Source organism: Taudactylus pleione, unplaced genomic scaffold (genome assembly GCF_031769625.1).
Source record: "Taudactylus pleione unplaced genomic scaffold, aTauple2 ptg000431l, whole genome shotgun sequence".
NCBI lineage: Eukaryota > Metazoa > Chordata > Amphibia > Anura > Myobatrachidae > Taudactylus > Taudactylus pleione.
Genome location: NW_028284833.1, coordinates 4,275,516 through 4,301,597, shown reverse-complemented (window position 1 = coordinate 4,301,597; position 26,082 = coordinate 4,275,516). Strand labels below are relative to the sequence as shown.

The window sequence follows — 26,082 nt, the reverse complement described above, 5'->3', positions numbered from 1 at the left end:
CATTGAGATAATACATACTTCAGTTTCTTTCTAGGTAACTAATGGCGCATACACACTAGGCGATAAGTTGGATGATATCGTTATCATTCATCGCGTTCAATATCGTCCAGTGTGTATGCAAGACATCGTTAACATTGCGCGCTCCCATGGATCATTAATGATATCTTTCATCGCCCGTACTTGCAGGGCAACCTGACGATATCAGGTTCTGCAAGTACGGAGATGAGGGAGGGTGCCGTCACTGAACGATATTGTTCAGTGTGTATGCTCAATGTCGTAAATTACATTGAGCCCTGCAGTGCAGGGGAAACACTTAACGATATCGCTCATGGAACATATCGTAAAGTGTATACGTGGCTTAAGCTATACAATATTGAAACATACTTGCCAACTCTCCCTGATTGTCAGGGAGACTCCCTGCAATACCAGCTAGGGCCGCCGTCAGGGGGGGACTGCCGGGACTGAAGTCCCGGGCCCGGCCCCTGGCTGAAGGAGGGGGGCCCGCCAGGGCCTTCCCGCTTTTACCCTGCACAGCCTGCAGCCCAAACTAACCCCGCGATCTGAAGATAAGGGGCCTAGTCGCCGGCCTGCTACCGGCCGCCACCCCGGTTCCCATTAATGGAAGAGGCAGCGGGCCCGCTCGGGCCGCTCCTCTACCAACCAACACTCGCCTGCCCCATATGTTAATAAAGTTTGTCTATTTTGAAGTCGGCGCACGTGACGTCATTACGTCGTGCCGCGCCGTGCCGCTGGAGGGAGAGTGAGGAGCCGTGGATGGAGAGGAGCTCGACCAGCGTCTGCAGTGCTGGGGAAGAGGCAGAGAAGAACCCGAAGACTTCAAGGTAATAAGGTAAGTGGCGTGCAGTAGCAGTAATCTCCCTGACTCCCTGAAGAGTCTACCAATCTCCATGATTGCACCTTACCCCCAATATGAAGCTGTATTATTACAAAAAAAACAGAGATATATACATTCAATTTGGATCATTAGTATCATTTCCCTGCATTGGCTATAAGGCAAATGATCCCTATGGCTACATGTATTATCTGAAAAGTATCAGTGTGTTTTCATCAACAAGTAGATCTTACTAACTGCTTTTGGGCTCATTTACATTTGGATGTAAGTCAGTTCTATGACACGCCTCTCAGATGTAGCAGTACACGCCCACTTTACCGCCACGCTCATAGGTGCTGCTTTCACAATCTCCCTGAAATACTTTTTCAAAAGTAGGCAAGTATGTACTGAAAACTCAATCCAAATTCATCCCATAGATTTTGCGTAATGCCGGAACGAACAGACAGACAAACAAAAAATTCTGAAAAAAAATAAAATAAAATTGTCTCCATAGTTCATACACAGTCCCAAGGAGTTCATTTGTCCAAAAATAATTCTATGTACAGACACAACCATTACAACTTTATTAGAAGTATAGACAGATGTGAATAACCTTTTGTTGGAAATGGTATGATTTACCGCCGGACCCATGCTCGGCAGTTGGAATTCCGACAGCGGCATCCTGGCAGAGGAGGAAATCCCGATCGTCCAAGGTAATTATTGTCTAACCTAATTCTACCCCCTAACCCTCCCTTTGGAGTGCCTAATCCTAACCTTCCCCCCCAGTGCCTAACCCTAATCCCCCCTCTAAGTGCCCAAACCTAACCCCCCTTCCCCGATGCCTAACCCTAAGTCCCCCCCGGGGGGTACCTAACACTAACCCCCCCTTCCGCAAAGCCTAAACCTAACCTCCAGGGGGGGTGCCTAACCCGAAGTCCCCCCCGGGATCCCTAAACCCAACACCCCCCGCGCGGCTATCCGTGCCCAGCTTCCCTTTGATCGGGAAGCCGGGCGCCCAGAGTCGGTAAAATGACAGGCGTCTAGATTTAGACGCCTGTCATTTAACCCTCGCCGGGATTAAGCAGTCTGGAAGCCGGCTGTCGGGATTAGGTCCGCCGACTTCCCAACTGCATACCCCTTTTGTTAAGGAGCAAGATTAATCATTGAAAACAGTTTTATTTTAAAAATAAAGTATTTTGTTTTGCCCAAAACGTATCTTCAATATTTTTGTTCCCTGCAACATAACAAGAGCTTCCTGGTGTACTCTGTTATAAACAAGTCTGCTGAAGTATATCTTTCACAGTCCTCTGCACCAATTATATTCAGCGTGCTGCAGCGAGACAGCAATGATACTGTATACCTTACGGTGTACAATGTCAGTTTATTTATGCATTGTTCCATACTGGAATGACAGTGCATTGACCTTTTTATGGATTGAATTCTTGCAGCATAACCAGTTTACTGTACATTAAATGAATCCACGCTTGTGAAATCTCTGCCTACTGGATCCATCCTCTGCAGAGATGTTAGTGCAGTAAGTGGACAGTTTTCAGACTGCTGCAGTGCACACATCTCTCTCCCTGCAACAAGCCTTATAGCACACACACTAAAGAGCTACAGCATGTTTGCAGGCCTGTTTAATGAACTTGATGAGGCTGGCTAGTGATCAGCTGAATCAGTAGCTGCTGCATAAAAAACAGATGGAGATTAGGCAGAGAGAAATGGGAGGATGCTCAGGAAAGAAATAGGAGGGAGTGGAAGTGATGGGCTGGGTGAGGAATCTAAGACACCTGTATGATGTTACAGCACCCTCTAAATAATACAGAACATCAGAGCTTATGTATAAGAAACTAGAGACAAGTCAGCTGGGCTTAACTTGAATACAAGGTTGGATAAGTGCAGTTCTCTACTTGGGATCGCTGAAGCTTGGAACAAACACAGCGATATTAAGATAAACCTTGGGAATTTATCACAAGACGGATAAAGGAAACAAGCAAAGACTGTTCATACATAACCAAAAAAAAAACTAATTAAGGAAAACAGTGGACATGGGCAAAAATAGGATATTCTCCTGCAAAGCTTTATTGTGCTAAACTGCAGGATCTGAGGACGTACAAGTCTACATGTAAGAGAGATAGGCAGTATTTTAATGTGCAGTGAACTGCGAGATCAGCCTTAATCTAATCTTTGGAGTACAGTTGCTGCGGAAGGTGCTTTGGAAGAGTGGCATGATGGTGCATATTCCAGATGATGCAGATTTTAGCTCATTCCGGGAGCAGTGTGAGAGTGCTGAAGGCTGGCAGTGCCAATATAACAAGGGGGGAGTGACGGTGTGGAGCCATGAGCAAGACAGCAGCAGAGCTGTGAAGAAACTTAAGGTACAGCAATTCGAGCCTCTATCTGTAACTTTATCACATACAGCAGTTTCTGCTAATCGCTAAACTGGTTGTTGTTGTTGTTATTTGTGTGTGTGTGTGTGTGTGTATATATGTATGTATGTATGTATGTGTATGTATATGTGTATATATATATATATATATATATATATATATATATATATATATATATATATATATATAGTTAGAGATGTGCGGATCGGTTCTTCAGAAATCCGAAACCACCTGCATTTTGTGAATCCGGACAGATCTGAGTTGCAGGACGATCAGGGGGCATATGTATCAAAGCTTGATGTGAGATAAAACTGTAAGATATATATCACCAACCAATCAGCTCCAAACTATCATTTCTTAAACACAGCCTGCAAAATGTAAGCAAGAAGCTGATTGGTTGGTGATCTACATCTCACAATTTTATCTCACATCAAGCTTTGATACATATGTCCCCTGATTGTCCCGTAGTTCAGAATTCAAATTATAAATCTGAATTTTGGATTGCAAAAATGACATGATTTTAGCTTTTTTTTTTTTTTTTTAAAAACTTTTTTTTTTTTAAATGTGCATTATTCCTCATTGTGGGGGCTTACACAAGTACTTTATAATCATGAGGTTTAGAGCCCTAAAGTAATCACATCAATCAATATTCCCTTCCATCTGTGATGTGGGAATAATGGGCTTTAAACTTCATGATTACAGGCATTTTGATTATCTAACATGCAGAAAGCCCATTACAGCAAGAACAAGCCAGATTACCTGCACACGGCAGTGAATCGGTTTCTTATGCTTTTCATATACAGTATTTCAAATCTAAAAGTACTGTAGGTGTGTTTGATTTTATTTACTTATTTTATTTTTTAAGTCTCTTTTTATGCGTTATTCAACTTTTTTTTTTTTTTTCACCGCATTCATGTGAAAATGCCTTTTGCGTAATATAATTGCAATAAACTATGGCATTTATTTAGACTCTCTTATTTTTAACATACCGTTTTCTGGTCTTTGAGTTAATTTATTAAAAAAGTCTCTAAAATTATTTTGACTGCAGGTCTTAGTACAGTTGTACCATATTAACAATAAATAGCTGTTAAAAAAAAAAAAAAAAAAGCAGTGTTTAAACAACATCAGTGATGAGAACACATAGAGGAGGTGATTTCCCAAAAATGTTGAATACTGCACTTAATAGTCTTAAAGTGTTTAAGTATAAGACCCATTTATCAAAGTGTATTTGAGGTATAACGGGTGTTTTGGGGGGTTTACTTCAAATATTAAGTGTCCCCCGTATGTATTAAGGAGGGACCGCAGCAGGTATCTCCGATACCTGCTGTGATTCCTCCATTACTGCTGGCAATCGCATCCCCCCCCATAGGTTTCTATGGGGGATGCGATTCTGCCAAATTTACCAATATCTGGAATCTGAAGATGACATTAGCTGCTATAGCCTATGAGCTACACCGCGCACTATTAGCTGGAGGAGGGATGCGCCGGAACCCTCCCCTGGCAATGGCGGATGTGCATGAGCAGTCCATGGGCCTACGCAGCAACACCTGCACTTGCCGGCAGCTCTCCGGAGACATCGCAGGGACGGGCCATGTCCCGGCTGATACATCCGGCGATAGGATCGCTTTTTGCAATGCGATCATAGACGTTGCTGGCATGCCCTGACCCCACCCTAATGACACATGGGTTGGGTATATTTTGTCGACATGGTCATAATGTCGACACGCTTGGCATGTAGACACTGCTTAAACGTTGATATGATTGGAATGTCAACAAAACGTTTGTGGTGATCCAGCAGTGACTCGCCTTGTCCAGTGGTTCCAGCTATTAGTTGACTGTGAGCTCTGACTAATTTTGCAGCAGTTTCGGCAGGGAGTAACGATAACCCTCCTCCTGCAGCCCAACTTTAACCCTAATCTCCACTCCCGCAGCCTAGCCCTAACTGTCGGCATTCTGTATTTATCAACGAGTTTTATCATACGCAACGAGTGATAAAACTCATTGCGTATGTTAAATGGTGCTCCAGCCAATCTGCTCCTGACTGTCATTTTTTTTTTAAAAACAGATGATAGTTGGGAGCTGATAATGGTGCTCCAGCCAATCAGCTCTCAACTATCATCTGTTTATAAAAACTGCATCCCTAACCAGGCCCGTCGACAGGGGGGTGCAAGGGGATGTCTCCCTTGCCTCTGCCACCTGCTATGTAAGCAGGGCACCCGGCACGACTATTGCGGGCTTGTGGCTAGATCATCCCGAGTCCTGGCAGTCGCAGGGAGGCTGGGCCAGCGCAGCGTGCGTGATGTCATTATGATGTCGCATCATTTAGCCCCACCTTTTAAATAAAGGTGGGGCTAATGTCGCATCATTTAGCCCCACCTTTATTTAAATTTACTCCAAGTGTGGCAAATTATCATGAAGGGGGCGGGGCTTAATGTCACAAACCATCAGGCCCCACCCCCGTCGCAAACCACCTGCTTCTCCTCCTCTGGCTTCTCTCATGGAAGAGGAAAAAAATAATGTAGGTAAGTATGCCGTGCACTACAGTCTTGCTGGGAAATTTCTGGGCCTGATTCAGAGTTAGAAGCAAAGGAAAAAGGAGTAAATTTGCACCTGGAACAAACCATGTTGCAGTGCAAGGGGTGCAACTAGTAGCCTACAAATACTGGGAAGCTTTAGTTTTACAATGCAGTTTATATTTCATGTAAGACGCACCCCTCTCAAATATAAATTTCTCTGCTCATGGTTTTGCCAAGGTGCAAAGTATTAGCAGTGTGTATAGTATAATTGGCCAGAGTGTGAATGATGTTGATTAAATGTATAACGCAGTAGTTGGTGCTGGTGGCGATTAGTCCACACGTGGTATGCTTAACCATATATCAGGTAGACTAACCGCATGTGACACAGAGAATTAAACAGGTGTAACAGCGGCAGATGTAATGCACTGTTTGTGGCAGTCTAGAGCTCGGGTTATTGCTGGGCATTACATTGCACCAGGCGCGATCGTGGTTCTGACACCGGCGGATGGAAGCACTGGTGGTATACTTCCGTGCATACAGCAGGCCACTGTAGGGCTCTTTAGTGGTGAGAATCTCTTGGCCTGACATGTCCTCATGGATGCTGAGGATTAAAGACGTGTGGAGACGCAGCGCATGTGCAGAAGCACATCAGAGGTCAGACCTCTCTTTGCTGACTTCCGGCGGGTCCTAGTGACCGCCAGCTATCTCCTTCCTGTACAGTGGTGGTGGGAGGCAGCGCCGAAGCTCTCTCCTTCCTGTACAGTGCTAGTGGGAGGCAGTGTGGACCAACCAGCTCCTACCTGAGGGGGATACTTCCTAATGTAAGACATTTCATTTTGAGTGGAGATCTTCTTAATTTAGGCACACTGGGGCAGAGGTAGTAACCGCCGAAGCAGCATCAGTGCACATTATGTGCGCTGATACCGCTTCTCCCCCATGTTATTAATGGGAGGCTGGGCCGGTAATTGACAGGGCCGTTATTCGCCCGTCATTATCGGCGCTGCTATGTATGAATGGTCAGTTCAGCCCCATAGCAGTGGCACCCCTTGCACTCACAATACTAGCATTTCCGCATGTGTAGCGGGTCCTTTAGTGATGATGAATAAGCCCCATAGTTGCCTGTTTATCAAGGCTTTCAGTCTCATTGCTTCTGCAGTCAATGGCGAAAATACAGGTTTTAGCTTTGGCTGGGACAGGTGTTTTATTGGATCAGCTGTCCTGGCATGAGTGTGATGATAAATTGCCAGGGAACTAATGTGCAAATCGAATAGGGACTGTAATGAAGATTTAAATTCTCAGCTGTTATTAATAAATTGGCCTCTTTTATATAGGTATAAAAACTTTCCAGGACAAACATAGCACAGTTCAACCTAAATAAATAGTTTGCTGGTTTCCACAGTGCAATGTATCATGTCCCTGTGGTATCTAGGCTGTAAGCTCTGTACAGTAGGACTTTCTGTGCCCTATCTGCTTCTTCTTCTTGTATGTACTGGTTATGGTTATATTTTATATGCTGTCCAATGCTGCAGAGTTAGTGGTGCTTTACAAATAAATGCATACAACATTTGTGATATTGCATCAACTAATTTAGGTAACACACCATCCCCCTCACCAAACTGTCCCGCTTAGTGCAGGACAGTCAAGCTTTTTTTGGACTGTCCCACCCGCAATGACCCATGGGGAAGGGGAAGTGGAGTTGGTGGGAACACTCTTGCATCTCTGCTCTGTATAGTTGAGCAGTGGGTCAATAGATGCATCTTCATAGTGTTGGAAGAGCTCCTCTCCAGGCGTGCTAGGCATACACCCAGAGTGATGGAAAAGCAGGCGTGCCATGAGGCCATGACCCCTTTTTGGTTCCAAATAGTACATTAAGACGGCATTGATAGTGGGAGGGAGGGGAGACAAAATATTTTTCCTTTTAACAGTAGGGGGGAGTCATTGCTGGATGCAAGCTAGCTGCCTTGTAGCCTACTTGTGTGCTAGAACAAGATTAAATGTTGCAGGATATGTAATTTAAGTATTGCACATTTCTGAGTGCTGTCATGGATTACTGAGTGGTAGGGTTGGCCGTTATCCATTGATGGTTGATGGTTTTGCCATTGATGGTGAAGAGCTGATGATTCTCCACCATCGATGGCTGTGGAATGGTAATGTATTTGTTTTCCTCTGCACTTAGACCTGGACCCTGGCGGCCCCCTTTGTCCTGCCCCCTTCCCTGATTGGCCTGTTGCCTACCATCCCTCAAAGCAGAGAGCTCCATCAGTGGGATGGATGGTTCCCTGTCGATGGTTTCATGCCATCAATGATGACTCACTGATGGCCATCCCTAGTGAGTGGCTGTATAGCTGCTGTCCTCTGGCACAACTACAACCAAATGTTTAGACTTCCTAAGAGATGGTGGTAATCCTGTGTTTTTCTAGACTTTCAAAGGACTGTACTACTACACATGAGCTATGAGAAATGGGGCGGGATGCATTTCATTCGGATGTGATGCATTCCGCCACTCTTTGCATGCATGCCGGTGTTAATTACGGTGTTATGTATGACGGAAAACACAAAGGACAACTCTCTCGGTAAAAGGGTCTATGACCCAGAAGTCTTTGCACAGAAGGATGCGGGGTTACTGGATCCCTCCCAGGGGGTGTGTTGTAAATAGAAGCCAATGGGCTTCTACTGCTTCAAAAGGGCTTGATGCATATGAGAAATGCGGTCAGCCTCCCGCAAACTGCATTTTCGGGTGTTTGAGAGCATTTTTTGCTTTGCTGCAACCCACCCATGATGTTCAATGTCCTATACTAGCCCATGTGCACAGGTACACAAGATACTGAGTAACCGCTGGATAGTTGACTTAAGGACAGGGGCAGAACTATCGGCCCCCTGGAGGAAAAGGGGCACCACCACAGATTGCTGCAGATCATCAATGATAATGATCCAGTCAGACTGACAGCTGTCAACGGCTGTTACAGTGATACCCATCCAAGATTGCCAGATAGGCTCATAGAAGCTAATGGGCCCCATAAATGTGCCGACCAATTCACTGATCGGACCGTAGCCGCCGCATTTGTGACCGGCGGTTGTTGCTTAGCAGTCGGGGAATTTGTGAAATTCTATATGTTAAAATTCCCCGATTTGCTGATCATGATCATATTTTGATTGTGATCCGCAAATCTGTGAAATCCAACTTGTTGAATTTCAACAATGCCCTGATCCCAGCATCTGGGACATTCCTGATCTATGGGGGGGTCTTAACTCAGGGATAGGGTAGGGAAGACCGTGAGCTACAGTATGTGCATAGAATTGCACATGCATGAGTCTTGACGAGGTGTGAGCAGGGCAGTAGGCAGTCTTGCTGGGCCTTGGTAATTTCTGGGTCATGGCCTAGGCCTAATGTAAGTAGATGTGGCCATGCCTCCTTTAAAAATAATTTATTAAATATTGCAGCATGCTCCACAGGGGGGCACCAGGGATACATCTGGGATGGGTGGGGCTGGGAATAATCTGTGTGCTCGCTTCACTTTGGTGACCTGGGCCACAAACAGCCTTGGCACCCCCACCCCGATTTTTGAAATGGAGACATGAGATGTGCACCCGAAAAAGGGGCGTAGAACATCAGATTTGTCCCTTTTTTCTACCTCTGTCATTTGTGTCACTGCCAAATACAGTGTGAATTCAATGACTGCAGTGACACACAATAATTATGCCGTATAACTCACCAGCTCTAGATGTAGGAGAGCGGTGGTGACGCTGCACCTGTAGCAGGATTTGTCCATCAGAACAGCCGTGCACAAGCCCGGAGCTGGCAGTGTACTGTAGATCACAGACTGAGGGTATAGAAAGAGTGCTGCTTGTAGTGTATATGCAGATAAGATCAGCAGCTGGGAGATCTGTGTATGTACCCTGCGACAGCAGCTGAACTCGCCAGCAAGGCGACCCCTGATAATGAAGTATCCAACTCTCTGTGAGTAGCAGTGTGCTATATATATATATATATATATATAATCTATCAACATTGTTTTGGTGCGGAGACAGTTGATCTGAGAATCGTCTGTCTCCGCGATCCCCTTCACTGTTCATTTCGGAGCAGTGAAGTTTAGTCTGACGCGGCAGTGCTAGTGTGCCTGCGGGAACTGGACTTTTTTGTAGGAGCACAAAGCCCTGGCATCCAGCAGAAGGAGCCAGACAGGGGCGGAGTTTTTTGTGTTTCTTTACAACCAGAAACTCCATCCCAAAGGGGAGGAGCGGGGCCACGGGAACAAGTTCCATCTGAAGATGGCGAATGCTCCCGCAGTCAAGCTCTGAAAATGTATTTATTATGAGCTTGATGAATTTAGTCCCCATTCTGCAGAATGTAAAAGAACCATGTGTCGAGACCCTCCGCTAAGCTGAGCCATGTGGCTCAACTCCGTACAATGAATCGTTCTGCCCATCCCTACCAGTAACAGTGCATGGTCTGCAGTGCTAACATATAGTGCTATCAAGGAGCTGAGCCAGCAACAAGCAATGGAGACAGAGCATCGATCAGGTAATGTGCTCTGGAGAGGGGAGTCAGGGACAGGTTGTTTTTAGCAAAGTTGGAGTAGATAGAGTGGGTAGCCTGTGAGGGATTAACTGAGATAATTGCTCACCCCTGCCATACAGCCACAGCTCGGTGATCGTGATTGGCTGCTGCTGCTGCTACCAGCCATGGACATGGGGAAGGAGCGCCGAGGGATGACACGTCCTATAGCCAGCATGTACTGGAGGTGATGACATTCCAGCGGGAGCTGGAGCGCACAGTGTGTAAGGGGTACTACTGGCGTAACATAAACAAGGGACACTGTTAAGCAGTGTAATGTGAATAAGGGGCACTACTGTTTTAGTGTAATTTGAATTGGGGGGGATTGTGGTCGCCTCCCTTCACCACAAGACCATATGCCTTTTTCGGCACACGCACCTTCCCTATTTCAAATATGGGGGGCGATTCCGGTTCGGACCCCTAGATACACCCCTGAGGTAATTGTTACACTCATTAAATTCCATGGAAATAGTGTATGTTAGTGGTGGGAATTGTGTGTACAGATGTTGATATTATATAGGCACACCCCAGCGGATGATTCAAACTATATATAAAAAAAAAATAAAAAAAAAAGTTACTTGATGTATAGTAGGTACAGCAATACTCTGTTCTTCATGCACACTGGTGATGGAGCGGAGTGGGGTTCTATTCAGCTCACCAGCCGGTGGGTGGATGCTGCAACTAGGTAGCAGTCCAGGATGCTGGAACAGCTTTATACGCAGGTATTAACCAGGTCTTTCATAGGAGCTAAGTAGATTTCTGTCTCCCTCCATGTCACTCTACACAGTACAGACAATATGGCCCCTGCACATGCTCAGTAGTGATCACAGTGGCCATCTTGGGACAGGTCATGAAGCCACCCTGGTAGGGCAGGAAGACTGAAGAGCTCCATGTGATGTCCTAAATCACCTGGTAAATGTTGCAATTTCTTATAAACGGTCAGCAGCAAATCAGTAGTGGCTGGCAAATTGATTCATTTACATGCAACCTTAGTGACATTTTCTGTATTTTTCATTTCATGATTTAAAGCAGATGAATACTTTTTATTTGGAGCTACTACTGCACTAGGCCTCCAATCGGCTTACTTCTGACAAGCCCCATACCACACATTTTGTATTAAGAATTGCTCATTGTACGTAGGACTGCATACGTCCAAATCTGAATGGGTCCGTGGAATGGGACCTCCATGGCTTAGGAGTATATTTACTAAAGTGCTGGTTTATAGAAGTGTAATTGTTGCCAATAGGAACGAATCAGATTCAACATATTTATCTAGCACATTCTAGAAGATAATAGCTAGAATATGATTGGTTGCTATGGGCAACATCTCTACTACTATAAACCCTCACTTTAGTAAATATACCCCTTTATAGTCAACAGTAAGGATAGTTCCCCTCTTAGAGGTAAATATGCTTCATGTGATTTTGAGAAGTCTGATCTCTCCCAGTTCTACTCACTAAAAAATTATTTTTCCAGGAGATATTGACAACTTTAGGACTTTATTTTTAATCTATAAACACTGTTAGGCCATATATCTGCAGCATTCCTAATTGTGTGTGTGTGTTTTTATTTTTTTTTTGTAATTGTATTGTAAATCAAATTACTGTTACTCATGAATTATGATTAATTTTATATTATGTTTCATTTTTGTCTCATTCGTAGCCTAAAAATGTCAGGATATATTCTGCATATGCGCCCTGCTTTGACAGCATTCCTATGGCTTATTTCTTAAACTTCTTCTTTTCATATAGTTTTTGCAGGGTGTTAGCAAATCAGTGAAAATGCTTTCATCTGACACTGTGACACATGAAACGTTTGGCTTTCAGGGTTTTTTGGGAGATCAAACGTCGTTCTGAGGTGCCTGTGTCAGTGCCTAGTCAGTAAATTGTGAAGATACTGTAGCTTATTCACAAACTTTATCTAACAGTAAATCATGATGCTGATCTCAGTAGACAAATTTGGGGCAGGCTTCATCTGGGGTCTGCAATTAATTTAAATAACTTCCAGAATGCAACAAAGATTATTATTATTATTATCCCCCAATGTATGTGAGATATGATCTATTTCCTTTTAGATCTATTTGTTTCTTTTTATTTATAACAACATTTAGGAACTAAACAGTAGTGGATACAGTAGACAGATCCATTTGCTATTTTTATTACCACAGTGCTGCTGATATCCTTCCGAGGCAATTGTTGCCCCAGGCAAACCATGTAGGCCGTGTTTTAAATCTTACTTTGCAATTGACTCCCCTTCCAGGACTGTTTTGCAATAAATTTCTAGATCGTTGGTAGATATTCTTTTTGCAAGATTATTCTTGAACAAAATTCCTTATTTAATAAATGTCAGGGTATAGGTGTATTTCAATTATTGTTAATTGGATTTGAATAAAGAAGGTGAGGAAATAGTTATTTCAACATTGACATTAAATGTATATCAATGTAAGTGAAGCCACATTTAAGGCATACAGTACTTGCCTAAATGTTCGGGGCGCACAGGACATGGTGGTTTATCGCGCCAGGTGGCTCGCGCCGCATGGTGTATTGAGGCTAGGTGTATGAGGACACATCTGTAAGTGGCTGCATTGCTAAAACCTCCAATCTGGTAGAGGGGGATGACTGTACTGAGTCATCAAATGGAGATTACATTTGTCTGGGCCAATGAGCGTGCTCAGCTCATTACTTCTTTGGCTTTCCACAGAGAACATATCATGATTATAGTACTTGACTGTATAGTACAGAATCATTATAGTACACATTAATATTTAACAGCAGAAGGTGGCTTTAACTGTAGGGTTAATGCGTGTTCAGTGATTTAATCAATATTTAACCATCCAATATCTACTGTAGTAAAATAGCTTTTTCAACTCAGCCTCTAATTAGACTTGAGAGTCTCCATAAGGGTTTTTTATTCTCACACACAGATGTAAACTTGCAAAAGACCCCCCTCCCCCAACCAACACGATTTTTTTAATGTTCTAATTAAGAAAACACTACCTATTCCATTCACTGCATACAATGCAAATGACTGTATATAAGGTATCAATCGGGGGCATATTAATGTCCGAGGGCGTACGTGTGCATCAGACTCAATTTCCTGACGTGATTAGCTGCTTGTGCGGAAAATCCTTTGCTGCATAACCACCTACAGCGATTATTACCACAATCTCATATCCTACTAAATATAGTAATACAAATTATCTTGTAAATGTGTTTTTTGTTTTGTTTTTACCTGTAGTGCGTTATCCAGTTCCCATTTCTGAAGTATAATGAAGAATAGCAAATAACAATGGTCTTTAGAGACATTTGTTTAATGTTTCCTTTCCTAAATTATTTCGAAGCTTGTTGCCCTTCGAGCAAAGAGGATTAAACATCCGAGCTGGCACGTTCTGTATCCATAACCTGAAGCAGTTCGGTAATGTTACAATGCATAATACTAGTAACTGTTTACATTATAAGTGAGTTAAACATTTTAGGGGAGGGATCTTTAATTTAAAATGTTTCACACCGTTTCAGTGCATTGGTCTGTATTGTTACAAGGTAAAACTGGACTTGTAAATAATTTGTATTCAGGGATAAATATCAGAGCAGGGCATTAAAGCTGCACTACCACCTATACCTATAAAAATAATATTTTTACTAAAGTGCACCCACCAACAGAGACCTCAGGGGTAAATGGCTGCATATCGTAATCAGAATTGGGAAGAAAACAAGTTTAGTGTCTATAAATGGCAACTGGGAGAGGATCAATCACAGGCTGCAAACCATTGGGGAGGGGGTCTGTGGGGGTGTAAACCTCGGAAGAACAGGTTACATCAATTTGATAGAGAAATCCACACAAATAAATGATTTGCATTTTATTAACATTTATGCCACTTTTTAAGAATGGAAAGTAACCATGCATTTAAATGCAAACACTTTTTCAAACTATGGGGTCAATTCAATTAGGGGTGAAGGGGGTGATCTTGGCCCGAACTTGTGAATTGTGTATGCAGCCCCAGGACTGTGCACAAAAATCCGCAAGTCTGGCGGTACTGTAAGTGCAGCATAGAACAGCACTTCCTTATGGGTACGACATAGTCACGCCTAATTGTATTGAGCCCTGTGTTTTGTTATGAGCTGGATATTTCTGTAGAGGTGTATGACATCGCCTTGAAAATACAGTTAAAATGCTCAAATGTCACTGGAAGGCTAGACTAAGGGGCCTACTTATTAATTGGGGTTCAAAATACATATTTTCTATCACCACTCATTGAAAAGGTAAAAGATCATCTTTTTTCAGAGCTATTTAACAAAAAATAGAGCAGGGCAGATTAGGGAAGCTCAGCACCCAGGCAGGCTATACTTACCACATCGCCTGTCAGTAGGTGGGCTAGCATCTTTGTAGGCTGGGCAGAATATCGCCTGTAACCTTAGAGAGACAGTGTGGCCATTTACACAATCACCGCTGCTTGATGTGTGTCTGTGCATCGATGCCCGTTCCTGCACTTCCCCTCATTCCCCTCCTCCGATTTGCTTCCACCGTGCAATCCCATCTCCTGGCAGAATGAGGAATGCATGTATGGTTCCCTCTCCTCCCCTGACTCCATGGTTATCCCATCCTCTATCTGACTCTCTGCTCTTACTCTGTGTCTCTGTCATCCTCTTTATATTGGTCCCCAACCTATATGTGTACCTGTCTTATTCTCCCCATCATGGGGGTCGATGTAGTAAACTCTGTAAAGTGATAAACCACCAGCAACTCAGCTCCTAACTGTCATGTTACAGGCTGTGTTTGAAAAATTACATTTGGGAGCTGATTGGCTGGTGGTTTATCACTTTACAGAGCTTAGTACATCTGGCCCAAACATTTATTTGTCTCTCCTTTTGTGCGTGTTTCGCGCTCTCCCCATTCCATCTAGTCCTCCTACATTTTCTTCCATCTGCTCCCACAATGTACTTTTCACTTCTCGCCTTATTTTCCTCCACTTAGTTTTTGGGAAGCAGTCGGGAAGCCGACTGACGTAATGCCGACCACCGGCTTCCCTTCTGTCGAAATCCCAACGCCTGTCATTAGACCTACGCCTGAAGCCTGACACCCGGCTGACCGACCGAAAGTAAGCCGGGCATGGACAGCTGTGGGGGGTATTAGGTTAGGGACTCCCGGGGGAGAGAGGGCTTAGGTTAGGGGCTCCCGGGGGGGGATGGGGGGGGGTTAGGGTTACGCACCCCTCCGGGAAACTTGGGGTTAGGCTGCAGGGAAGGGGGGGTTAGGTTTAGGCACCCCTAAAGGAGGGTTAGGGGGTAGAATTAGGTTAGTTTATACTTGCCTTTGGACGTTCGTGTTTGGGATCTTCCCCCCTGCCGGGCTTCCACTGTCGGGATTTGAACCGACATAATCATACTGATTCCTAGTTTTTGGGGTCCCTTACATGAGTACTAAGTAGTGACAAAGTAATAGATATGATTTAGCATTTGCTCATTATTATGTTCTGCCCAGACAGATAGCACCATGCGCATACAATTTCAGGAGTCTCGCCAGCCAGAGGGCCCTCCTTTTTATTCTGCAAGTTTTTTTGGTGCATTTGCAGCAGGTTTGCAAGTCACAGGCTCTTACATCTGATGACTTGTTGGTTTGACATTAAAATAAAATCGGGACAGCAACCTGCATCTAGTTGAGAGATTGATTCTGGTGATTTCAGCTGACTGTCGCATGTGAGAGCAGGAGTTGGGTAACTGGGGTAAAGCCCTTATAACGCCATCTGAAGGTGACTTATTATCACAGGGTTCCCCCCGATATTTTCTTACAATATATTTTTAGTAAATTTCAGGCAGATCACATTTCCCATTACAAGTGTGGGAAAAGCCATCTATTTACTAAAAATGTGTTTTGTTTTGTTTTTTTCATGAAAACTACTCTAATTGGTGTCTAATAAATTTGTGTGATACTAAAATAATATGAGGTGTGTGTGTGTGTGTGTGTGTGTGTGTGTTCCCATTTTCACATTATTTTAGTAAAACTAATGTTAATAAATATGCCCCATAGGAGGAGAGAGAAAGTAGCAACCAATCGGCTCCTAACTGCCACTTTACAGGCTCCGTTTGAAAAATTACTGGAGCTGATTGGTTGATATATTGGGGTCTATGGATCCTATTTATCAATAATAGTTTTACAAAAAAAGTCACTTTTTTTCGCACCCTTATCACATTATTTTAGTATCCCATAAACGTATTAAAGGGCTTTTAGAGCAGTTTTCAGGAAAAACTACTCCAAGCCCTTCAATTCACCTATTTTTAGTAATCGGATTGCTTTTTCCATACTTGTAATGGGAAATGTGATCTGTTCAGATTTACTAAAAATATATTGTGAAAAAATACCAGGGGAAGCCCAGTGGTGGTAATGCCCTCTTCACATTATCCAGGCTTTCCCCTGTTTCCCGAACTCCTGCTCTGCTCTGCCTGGGAGCCAGCCCCTGTGATCAGCTTTGTGGTTTAAATAGACCACAAGCTGATCACCGTAAAAAAAATAAAAAACACTTGCCTGCATCCTGTGATTGGTGCTCTTTGTGAGGTCCTCTCTCTGGGGCTCCGGTCAGCTGGTCTCCGGGCTCCTGCACTGTGACCCCCGAACAACTGCTCTATGCTGACGTCTTAAGGGGGGTATCCACTAGACGATAAAGTTGAACGATTGAACGATAATGACAAAATCGTTCGATAATCGTTCAAACATCGTTTGAACATCGTTTGCAAATCGTGCAGTAATTGTTTCTAACGATGTACGATGCGCGCTCCCGCTGGTCGTTTGATCGTCTCCTCCATCGACTGAACATGCAGGTCAATTTCACTTGATTGCTTACAAATCGTTTACACATCGTTTACACATCGTTTACACATCGTTCATGCTGAACGATCAAACGATGAACCACTGTCTGCCCACTATAGCTGAAAGCTCTCAATTACAGATTAAAACAACATAGTTTATTGTTAGATCTTTTGCAAATCGTTTGCAGATCTTTTGCAAATCCTTTGCAAATCTTTTGCAAATCCTTTGCAAATTGTTCAGAGTGGAAGATCATATTTCAAGGGAAACTTCAAGGGAAAATCATTAAGAGGTTGGACAGGGATAAAATCGTCTAGTGGATGCAGCATAGAGCAGCTGACCGGGGTCACAGTGCAGGAGCCTGGAGATCAGCTGACCGGAGCACAAGAGAGGGGACCTCTCCGGAGGGAAGTGTAAGCTGGAGGGGGCGATCGCGGGTTTTGGTGAGGTGGCGGCACACGTGCAACCACATTCCTCCTGTATTTTTTTCTAAAAAATACAGGGAGAAGTTTGCAGAGGGGATTTCGCAGGTACAGAGCTTTATCGCAAGCTGTCTGTCCCTGCATGCGGATGATGGTACATGCAAGTGATATTTCCTATATCGCATTACAACCACATTTTAAATGTGGATTGTAGTAAATAGGGCCCTATGTCATGGAGTGAGATAATGTTGAGCGAAATAAACACCCTGTCAAGAGACAGGAACTGATTCGTGCGCGCTTAGTAAATCTCCCCCCATAGTGGTGGTGATAGGGCAAAGCAGTAGCCATGAGGCATCCAAGGACAAGTCTTCAAAAGCAGGAACTGCATTTGGAAATTGGAACGTTTGGCAGCTTTGTGTTGCTGTGGATATGAACTATGAAGGCTGCCTGCTTGCTACAAATTTTCATGACTTACAATGTTCCTTGGCCAAGTTGCAACCTTATGTTAATTTTGCTTTAAGCTAGCCGGAATAGGTCACTATTGTGGAAATGCTTAGAATCTCTTGCAATCAGCAAGCTAACAAGGGTACGTGTAATTTAAATGCCCTTTTTATATCCCATCATTTTTTGTGGTTTAGGGTCACAGCAATGTAGAGGCAATAACCACTGCATCAGGTGCTCTGGGTACCCTGCTGTGACTGCATGCTACATGGGCACAGGAGTGCTTAAGTCTGTCCCGCCATTTTATGATTGTACTACTTGTAAGTGGCTAATTCAGGAGCACAGTGTGATGACACTATTGTGCCGTAGTTCCGCAATTAATGGGCCCTTAGCTGCGGCTTCGTAGCCCATTTTTAAATCTGTACTTTCCTTCCACTCACCCTGTATATAATGTACTCTATCCTGTGAGGTAAAGCCTAGATCCTGCAAAGCGTTTAGACTATTTTGCTGCTAAATAAATGATTGTGTGAGAATCCTTTGCTTTTCTCTTGGACAGTTTTATATGAAGGACGCTTGGAGGCACCTAGGTTTTCTTCCATCTGGAATAATCTGCTTTCTCCCCGGAGGCTAATTCTCAATGTGTTCTGAGGAGATACACCGTATTCCAGGGTTTGTTTTTGCAGGCCAGGAATTGCATGCACTGGCAGAATATACTCCAAATTTAGAAGAAGAAAAAAAATCTGTCATTTCAACAAGAAGAATGTCCAGTCAGTAAAAGTAAAACCTTTTATTCAGGTGTGAAATTAAAGTGCATAATGAAGTTTGTTACTGCAATGCTTCCATTTTGAGAATTGAGTATGTGTCTATGCAGGCACGTAACTATGTATTTGAAGGCCCCATAGCAAAAGTTTGTAAGGGTCCCATGTACCACCCATTGATGAAAAATGTATATAACATGACAAGGAAATTGAGGGCCCAATAGCAGCTGCACCCCTTGCACCTACGGTTGTTACACCTATGTGTGTATGTATGTGTGTTACAAATAAAATATATTGGTGCCTTTTTATTTATTTTTTTTTATTTGTTTTTCCTTTTGCTCCAAAAGACAACTAAACAGCAAAAAATGTCAGACAGGGGACCAAACGAACGTACGGAGAATGCAGCCATCTTGGTTACTGGAAAATCCTTGGCTGTAACGGTTTTAACTCTATCACTCAAATGTTTGGGGTGCAACACATAGGTGGCCCATGTTCAATCATCAGCTTTTTTTGGAAGGGTGGGGGTCCCTTTTTTTTATTTTTTGTTAGCGGTATAGCAAATTATCTTCTTACCCTTTTTATTTCTATGATGACTATCTGCTTACTAGCACAGGAGTCCTACAGTATGTGGGATTAATTACTGTTTTTTTTTCTGTTTCTTTGCATCTCGTTTTGTCAACCAACAAAGAGTTAACTGTTTATTACGCATGCTGCCTCTTTTTATCCATGTCAAACTGCAGAGTGTGTTTCCCTTTTAGCTGTGAATAGCTGTGTAAGATGCTGCCAGTGGCTTCAAATAAATAACTCGTTTTGTGTTCCAATCAATTATGAATGAAAGATAATGAGACAAGACTTGGTTCCCCCTTGCTGTAACAAAGGGGCCCTCTATTTAGCACATGGAAAATGAGTCCATCAGCTGTCAGTTCAGTAAATGAATGTCCACATGTACACTAAAATGTCAAACTTTTAGGAAGTATATTTTGGATTGACTCTCAACACTCCAACTGAATACATTTGCAGGTATACAGTCAAGCCCTAGTATTTTGGATCTACAGTACAGTGTGTCCAGGTTAATATTTAAAAGCTAAGTATGTCTAATCATGCCCTCAGCAGTTAATAGTCTATGAATCGCCAAACGTTGCAGGGTTACATAGGGGGCCTATTCATCAACCCTAAAATAACGTTTTTAAGGCCATTTTGCTTAATTAACGTTATTTTAGTATTCATAAAGAGACTTACCCAGGAGATATCAGTGATATCTCTTGTGTTAAGCTCCCCTGCGTTAATTTCCACACTCCCCATACATTAGTATGGGGATATGGAAATTATGGTATTCATCAAATTCGAAAATTATGTATTTTTGGAATTTGAGTTACTATTCGCCACTGTGAGGCGGTGAATAGCAGGTAACACTTACCTGTGTCAGCGTGGACAGGTCCCCTGGCGTCTCCCTCCAGCTCTCTGGTCCCTCCTCTGGCTCTGGAGACTGGTCTGACAAGTGTTCTCCCAGCAGAACACAAAGTATAGAAAAAAAAAAAAAAGTTTTTTTTTTTTTTTTTTTTTTTTTTTTTCTAAACTACTCTGGTCAGCTGGGAGAACACGTGTCAGACCAGCCACCGGAGCCAGAGGCGCTGCAGCTGGCAGGTAAGAGGGGGGAGACACAAAACTACCGCAGTTGTAGGTAGTGCTGCGCATGCGCTAGTTTGACTAATGTAACAGCGCATGCGCAGAACGGATTCCTGCTACGGTAAGTTAGTGTAAAGAGAGATAACTATCTATTACCTGAAGAGCTGTCATCGTAAAAATGACAGCTTTTCGAAATGGATAGTTATGGGGAGGGGGATTGATTAATTCCTCCGGTAATTAGGTAGAACTCCATGCGAGTTCTAAACCTAATTACCTCCAGAGAAAGCTTAGCTATGATGAATAGGCCCCTCGGTGTTCATTCTAGCACCCTGCACCTGTCACAACCGGTGCAGTTCCTCTTTCCTGCCTGAGGTGTCTCTCTCTGCTCTGGTGGCGTGTATCTCGGAAGTTTCTTGCATCAGATGAGTGTGCTAGAAGCACCAGAGCGCAGAGCTACACCCCAGGCAGGGAAGAGGAACTGCATGGGTTGTGGTCAGTGCAGGGTGCTAGAATGGAACACTTCGATAGTTCGAATGTGATGACTGCGTACAATAGGAACACTTCCAGCTGGAAGTAGGAGATACCTTGTCAGATCGTACCAAGGTTGGAGAAAGCAGATAAGTGAGCACCGAAAAGGATCCTTGGAATGTTCAATGTTTCTTACAAAAAGTATCATGCAGTGGTATTGTGTGTGGTTGTGACAGGTGGGATAACTTATGCTCTTTGTATTATGTCACCGCAGATTCCAATTTGTCAGATAGTAATTTATTATGTGGGCAATTTTTGCTTATTCAGTAAGGTAGAAGAAAAAAACCTTCATTTTCTTAAATGGACAATATAATTAGATTAATAGACCAATATTATTAATTATGTTAAGTTGGCAATATTAAATTACACCTAATAGGCCCAATAAAGAAGTATTTATGACTGGGGAAACCATTCATATTTTACATAGTGAACTTCATTTGTAGGGGTATATATATCAAAGCTTGATGTGAGATATAAAATTTTGAAATATATATCACCAACCAATCGGCTCCAAACTATCATTTCTTAAACACCCTGCAAAATGTAAGTTAGAAGCTGATTGGTTGATATTTATCTCGCATCAAGCTTTGATACATATGCCTCTATACCTATAGTGACTTAAAATTAAAGATGTGCGCAGACCCCCGTGTTTTGGTTCCGGATCCATCGTCGTATTTTGGTTTTGCGAAACCACCCTCTTTTAACAAAAAAACTAAAATTACGTTATTTTGACCTGTCGGCAAGCAATCCAAAAACTACGTTTGGTTTTTAAATCAGAGTTCCGAACCGGGACTCTGCTCGACTCAGTACCCCAAAGTGATTCCATATTCCTAAATTGAGAACCGAATCCGCACATCTCTACTTAAAATTTGAACTGTAATATGTAATAACCGTAGTAAATCTAACTAATTAAATTGCTTCCTGTTATATTCATTAAATAATATTGGCCCCATAAACTAATTGCCAACATAGTAAATGTTCGCTGCTTCCTCTTCTGCTGATTGGTCAGTTAGCTTTCCGGCAGCTTGGCCACTTCTTAATGCCACACATCAATGGCGGGTTGAGAATCACTCTCCAAAACGCAGCATAGTAAATACAGACGTTTGGAGGTAAGAACGACTATTGATTTGTTTGATCCACCCAGAAATAGGATGCAGGGCCGTAACTAGGGTGGTGTGCCCGCACAGAGTGCACATGTCCTGTGGGTGGAACTGGTCGCCTCCAACCGTGATCTCCCCCACTACTGTAGCTTGCCTCTCATCTAACACCTGCTGCAATATATAACGGTAGTAGTGTGCCCGGCTCCTTCTGTCGGGTGCACCTTTACTACTACACATTACAGCGGGCAGCGCTGCAGCTGCCTGTCCCCTGTGCTCCGTTCCTCACCCCATATTCAGGGATTGGGAGAGACGTCCTGATGTCTCTCCCAAACTATTCCCACGGTGCATGCCGAAGAGCCGTTTCTTCAACGTTGGGCTGCAGAGAAGAGACGGCACTGGCTTCCCCCAGCTAAGGAGGTGTGGGCTTTGTTCTTTTGTACTGTGTGGCATATGTGTAAGGAAGCGCGGGGGGGGTCTTGTACTGTGTGGCATATTGTGTAGGGAGGGAATTTGTACTGTGGACATACAGTGTAAGAGGCACTACTACTGTGTAGAAATTGCAAACTTACTGTACAATACGTTTTTATTTAAGCTACAGTGTATATTTTAACATTTTACACGGCAAAGAGGGCATTTGAGACTTATATAAATCTACACAATTTATGAGCTGTAAATCCGCAACCATTTCTGTAAATCTAAATAATCAGCAGCATTTAGTGTAACACCCAGATCCAATGCTCACCTGTTCATGGAGGCTTCATTCCATGAGTGTAGCGACACAGCTGTTCTCTTGGGGGTGGATGGGCAGTACTGGACTTGCACTGGAAACGACATCTGCCAGCAATCTCGAGAAGCAAAGAGGAAGGAAGAAGTGACATAAGAGGCCTAGTAGATGTGGTCTTTTCCAATCTGAATGGAGCCATTGGGAAAGGTGACTCAGTACAACCAAATCCAGGGAGCAGGCCAGCAAGCACAGAGACTCCAGTTAGAGGAAGTACATTGTAGGTAGAAGCTGGAGGGATACACAGCCAGAGAGGTCAGCAGCAGCACTATAGAGAGGCTGAAGGTTATGAGGAAGGCTGCCAGTTCAATAGAAAGATCTGCCAGTGCCCGACAGAAAGCCTTAGATGAGTGGCCCATGTGAGCCCAAATCTGGCCCAGATACCTGCATTTGCTGCTACTTCTACACTATGGCCTAGTGAGGAGAGCTATTTGACACCCATAAGTGATTCTGATCACTACGCCCACTTGATTTCCAGAACCTGTGTCTCAGCACAATAAGCAAGTGTAAACTACTTTTAATATTGCAATGCACAATACATGAGGCTGCGTACCAGTATAGTGGCCCATGTGAGCTAGAGATCTGGTCATGAACTGCTAAACACTGCCAGGACTACACCTTCCTTCACGCTTTACACACATTTGTTGCCATTCCTCTCATCAAATAATGGATGATCTTTATTGTTGGGACTGTTTCACCAACATCTTGGAAAACGATGCATCTTCGTTACTCTTTTACAACCTGGTTTTACCTTTAAAAAAAAATTATTTGGATCCTATGTCAAAATTGTTGTAAACTTATTTGCAGGTGACAAAGGATTTCTGATGTCAAGTATTAACTTGGACTTGCTAGGAAGTATCCTATTCACTCAACTTTGGAAACTCCTTTGCTGTAGGCCATTTTTTTTTATGGGAAAAACACTATGGGGCAGATGTACTAAGCACTGGGAAGCTCCTAACTGTCATTTTTCAAACACAGACTGTAACATAACAGGAGCTGAGTTGCTGGTAGTATGTCACTTTTCCAATCACTTTCCAGAGCCTAGTACTACTCTTTCCCCCTCCCCCCCCCCCCTTTGAATTTAGAGGAAAAATCATTGGCCAGGTAACCTGTGGTAACAGGCCTCTAAGGCCTTAATTCCCCTTCCTAGTGGTTAGTGGGGGAGTGGAGGGGTAATGGGGACTAGTGCCCAGGGCACAATAAAGGAGGGCCAATCTCTTGACTGGTCCAGACCTAAGTGACTCTTATGTCTACTGCACTAGACTCTCATATAATGAGCACCTCACTGATATATCTGTTAGTGAGGCTTGTTAGAGATCTGCTGTAGTACAATTACAGTGGGGGGAACCAGGGCCTAGGGTCTTCCATCTTTGGTAGACCTGTGGGTTCTAATGCTCAAAGCTGGTAGTGACAGGTCCAGGCTTTAGTGTCCAGAACAATCCAAGTCCAAACCTTAAGGGCACATGGTGCTTAATGCCCAATGTGTGTCATGGATCTACTGTCTGACCTCATTGGTGGCACTTGTCAACGAGACTCGCATCGGCCTTCATCTGGACAGTAAGAGACAGCCATAAACTCTTTTTGCAGAACAGCCCATTTTGCCACCAGAACTTGGAAAACGCTAGGTCAAGAAAAGATGCTAACTCCTGTCTTCTCTCTGCAGCCTCTTCTCCGGTTTGGTGCTTCTTCAGTTCCATTGCTGGCTCCCTCTCCACCATCACACTGATATACTTGTTATGCATCGGGTCTCTGGCCTTCCAGTTGGCAGGCCATTTAATAAACTTGTCAGGTAACCTTTCCCTCTTTTTTTACCTTGTGGGTGTATCATTTGCTGTGAGCTGGGCAGGGCTTTGGCAAATCAACCCCTGGTAGACCTTCCCATGAACTACTACAGCAAAGAGAGCAATGCTTGGCAGGAGGCACGATGTAATTTTTTTTATGACCAGTTTTTAGTATAAATACTGTGTATTCTAGAAGCAATTGTAGGTTTTAGCACAAATATTCATTGAGGACACATATTTTATCAATTATTGGGTTGTAGACCTGATAATCATAATTTCTTATTGCCGCTATTTGTGACAATAACCAAATTAAATACCACCCAAATGTATCAATATTTATACACCGGGAAAGGGGTTCCGAAAAGAGCCTACCCCCGCAATGTACTCAGAGTAACGTGACCACATCAGTGTTCTCTTCACTCCTCCAATGGGACTCCTGTGCGTGCACGGTCTCCTGACCACGCATGTGAGGCGGCTATTGCCAGGGGAATGTTGTCCCGGTAAATTTTTCCAAAATAGTAGCCCATAGGCGACTATAGGATAAAGCGATCTGGAATTGGCGTTATCCTATCGGGGCCAAGCTGCAGAAATGCACGTGGAGGGATAGTAACAGATATCTGCTGTGGTCCCTCCATAGTACATTCAGGGGATAATTAATATTTGCAGGTATCCCCTGAAAATGACTGTGTTTGGGGAATATCCTGCAAATATTACTTAATAAATAGGCCCCAGTATTGTTAGGACTAGTATTGATCACAGTGGTGGCTTTCTTGTCTTTCATGGAGCGACCTATTCTGTGTGCCTTTAAAAATATGAAGGACCTTCCTTACCATGGAGCAAGTTATGAGCTCAGGAAGACTGTAATATATGCTCAGAGAGCTCCACAGACGCCTGGCATTCAAACTGTTACCGTAGGCGCTCACCCACTGAGATTAAACTGCTGCATTAATAAGAGTGAGAAATAATCAAAACAAAGCAGACACAGGCAAAATAAAGGGCAGCTCTCTAATTACTCAGCATCAGAGCTGAGGGTTCATTAAATATTCAAGTGACCCTAACGAAGGGCAACTGACCTTTCATTCACTGCACAAGCTGTCACTTCCTCCTCAGAGGGATACAGACACATGGTGGTGGAGGGAATCATGAATAATGCACCTTCTCTCTGAAGACTTGATACCATGGATCAGTTTGGGTTACTAGGGAATGGGTTCCGGTTACCACAGAGCTCAATTCTTGCTGTGACGAGTGCCTCATGAAAAGCAGCCTCAAACAAGCCTCTGACCGGAATATGACCCAATGTGTTAATCTCCGACATCTCCCATTCCTGCCATTATTATATTTTTTTGCTTTTATACATTTTTTTTTTTTTTTTCTGAAAACTTCATTTTTAATGTTTCCGGCACTCTACAATACTACATGTAAGTGGAATAAACTTTCAAGCCTCTATGCCTGATAATAAATATACAGTTTCTAGATAAACCACACTTGTCATAGCATAATCTTTTCTCAACCAATCCTCAGGCTTTTCTGGAGATACGTGTGCATGTCCTGAAC

At 43.4% G+C, this 26,082-nt stretch overlaps 1 protein-coding gene across 1 annotated transcript in view; it reads left to right on the top strand.

The window, feature by feature from the left end:
* The first annotated feature begins 2,542 nt into the window (after positions 1-2,542).
* LOC148506041 (START domain-containing protein 10-like) overlaps positions 2,543-26,082 on the top strand; it is a 46,498-nt gene continuing 22,958 nt past the window's right edge. The window contains exon 1 of the mRNA XM_088447383.1: positions 2,543-3,210. Coding sequence (XP_088303509.1) covers positions 3,061-3,210 — 150 coding nt within the window. The 5' untranslated portion in view covers positions 2,543-3,060. The remainder of the gene's footprint in view (positions 3,211-26,082) is intronic.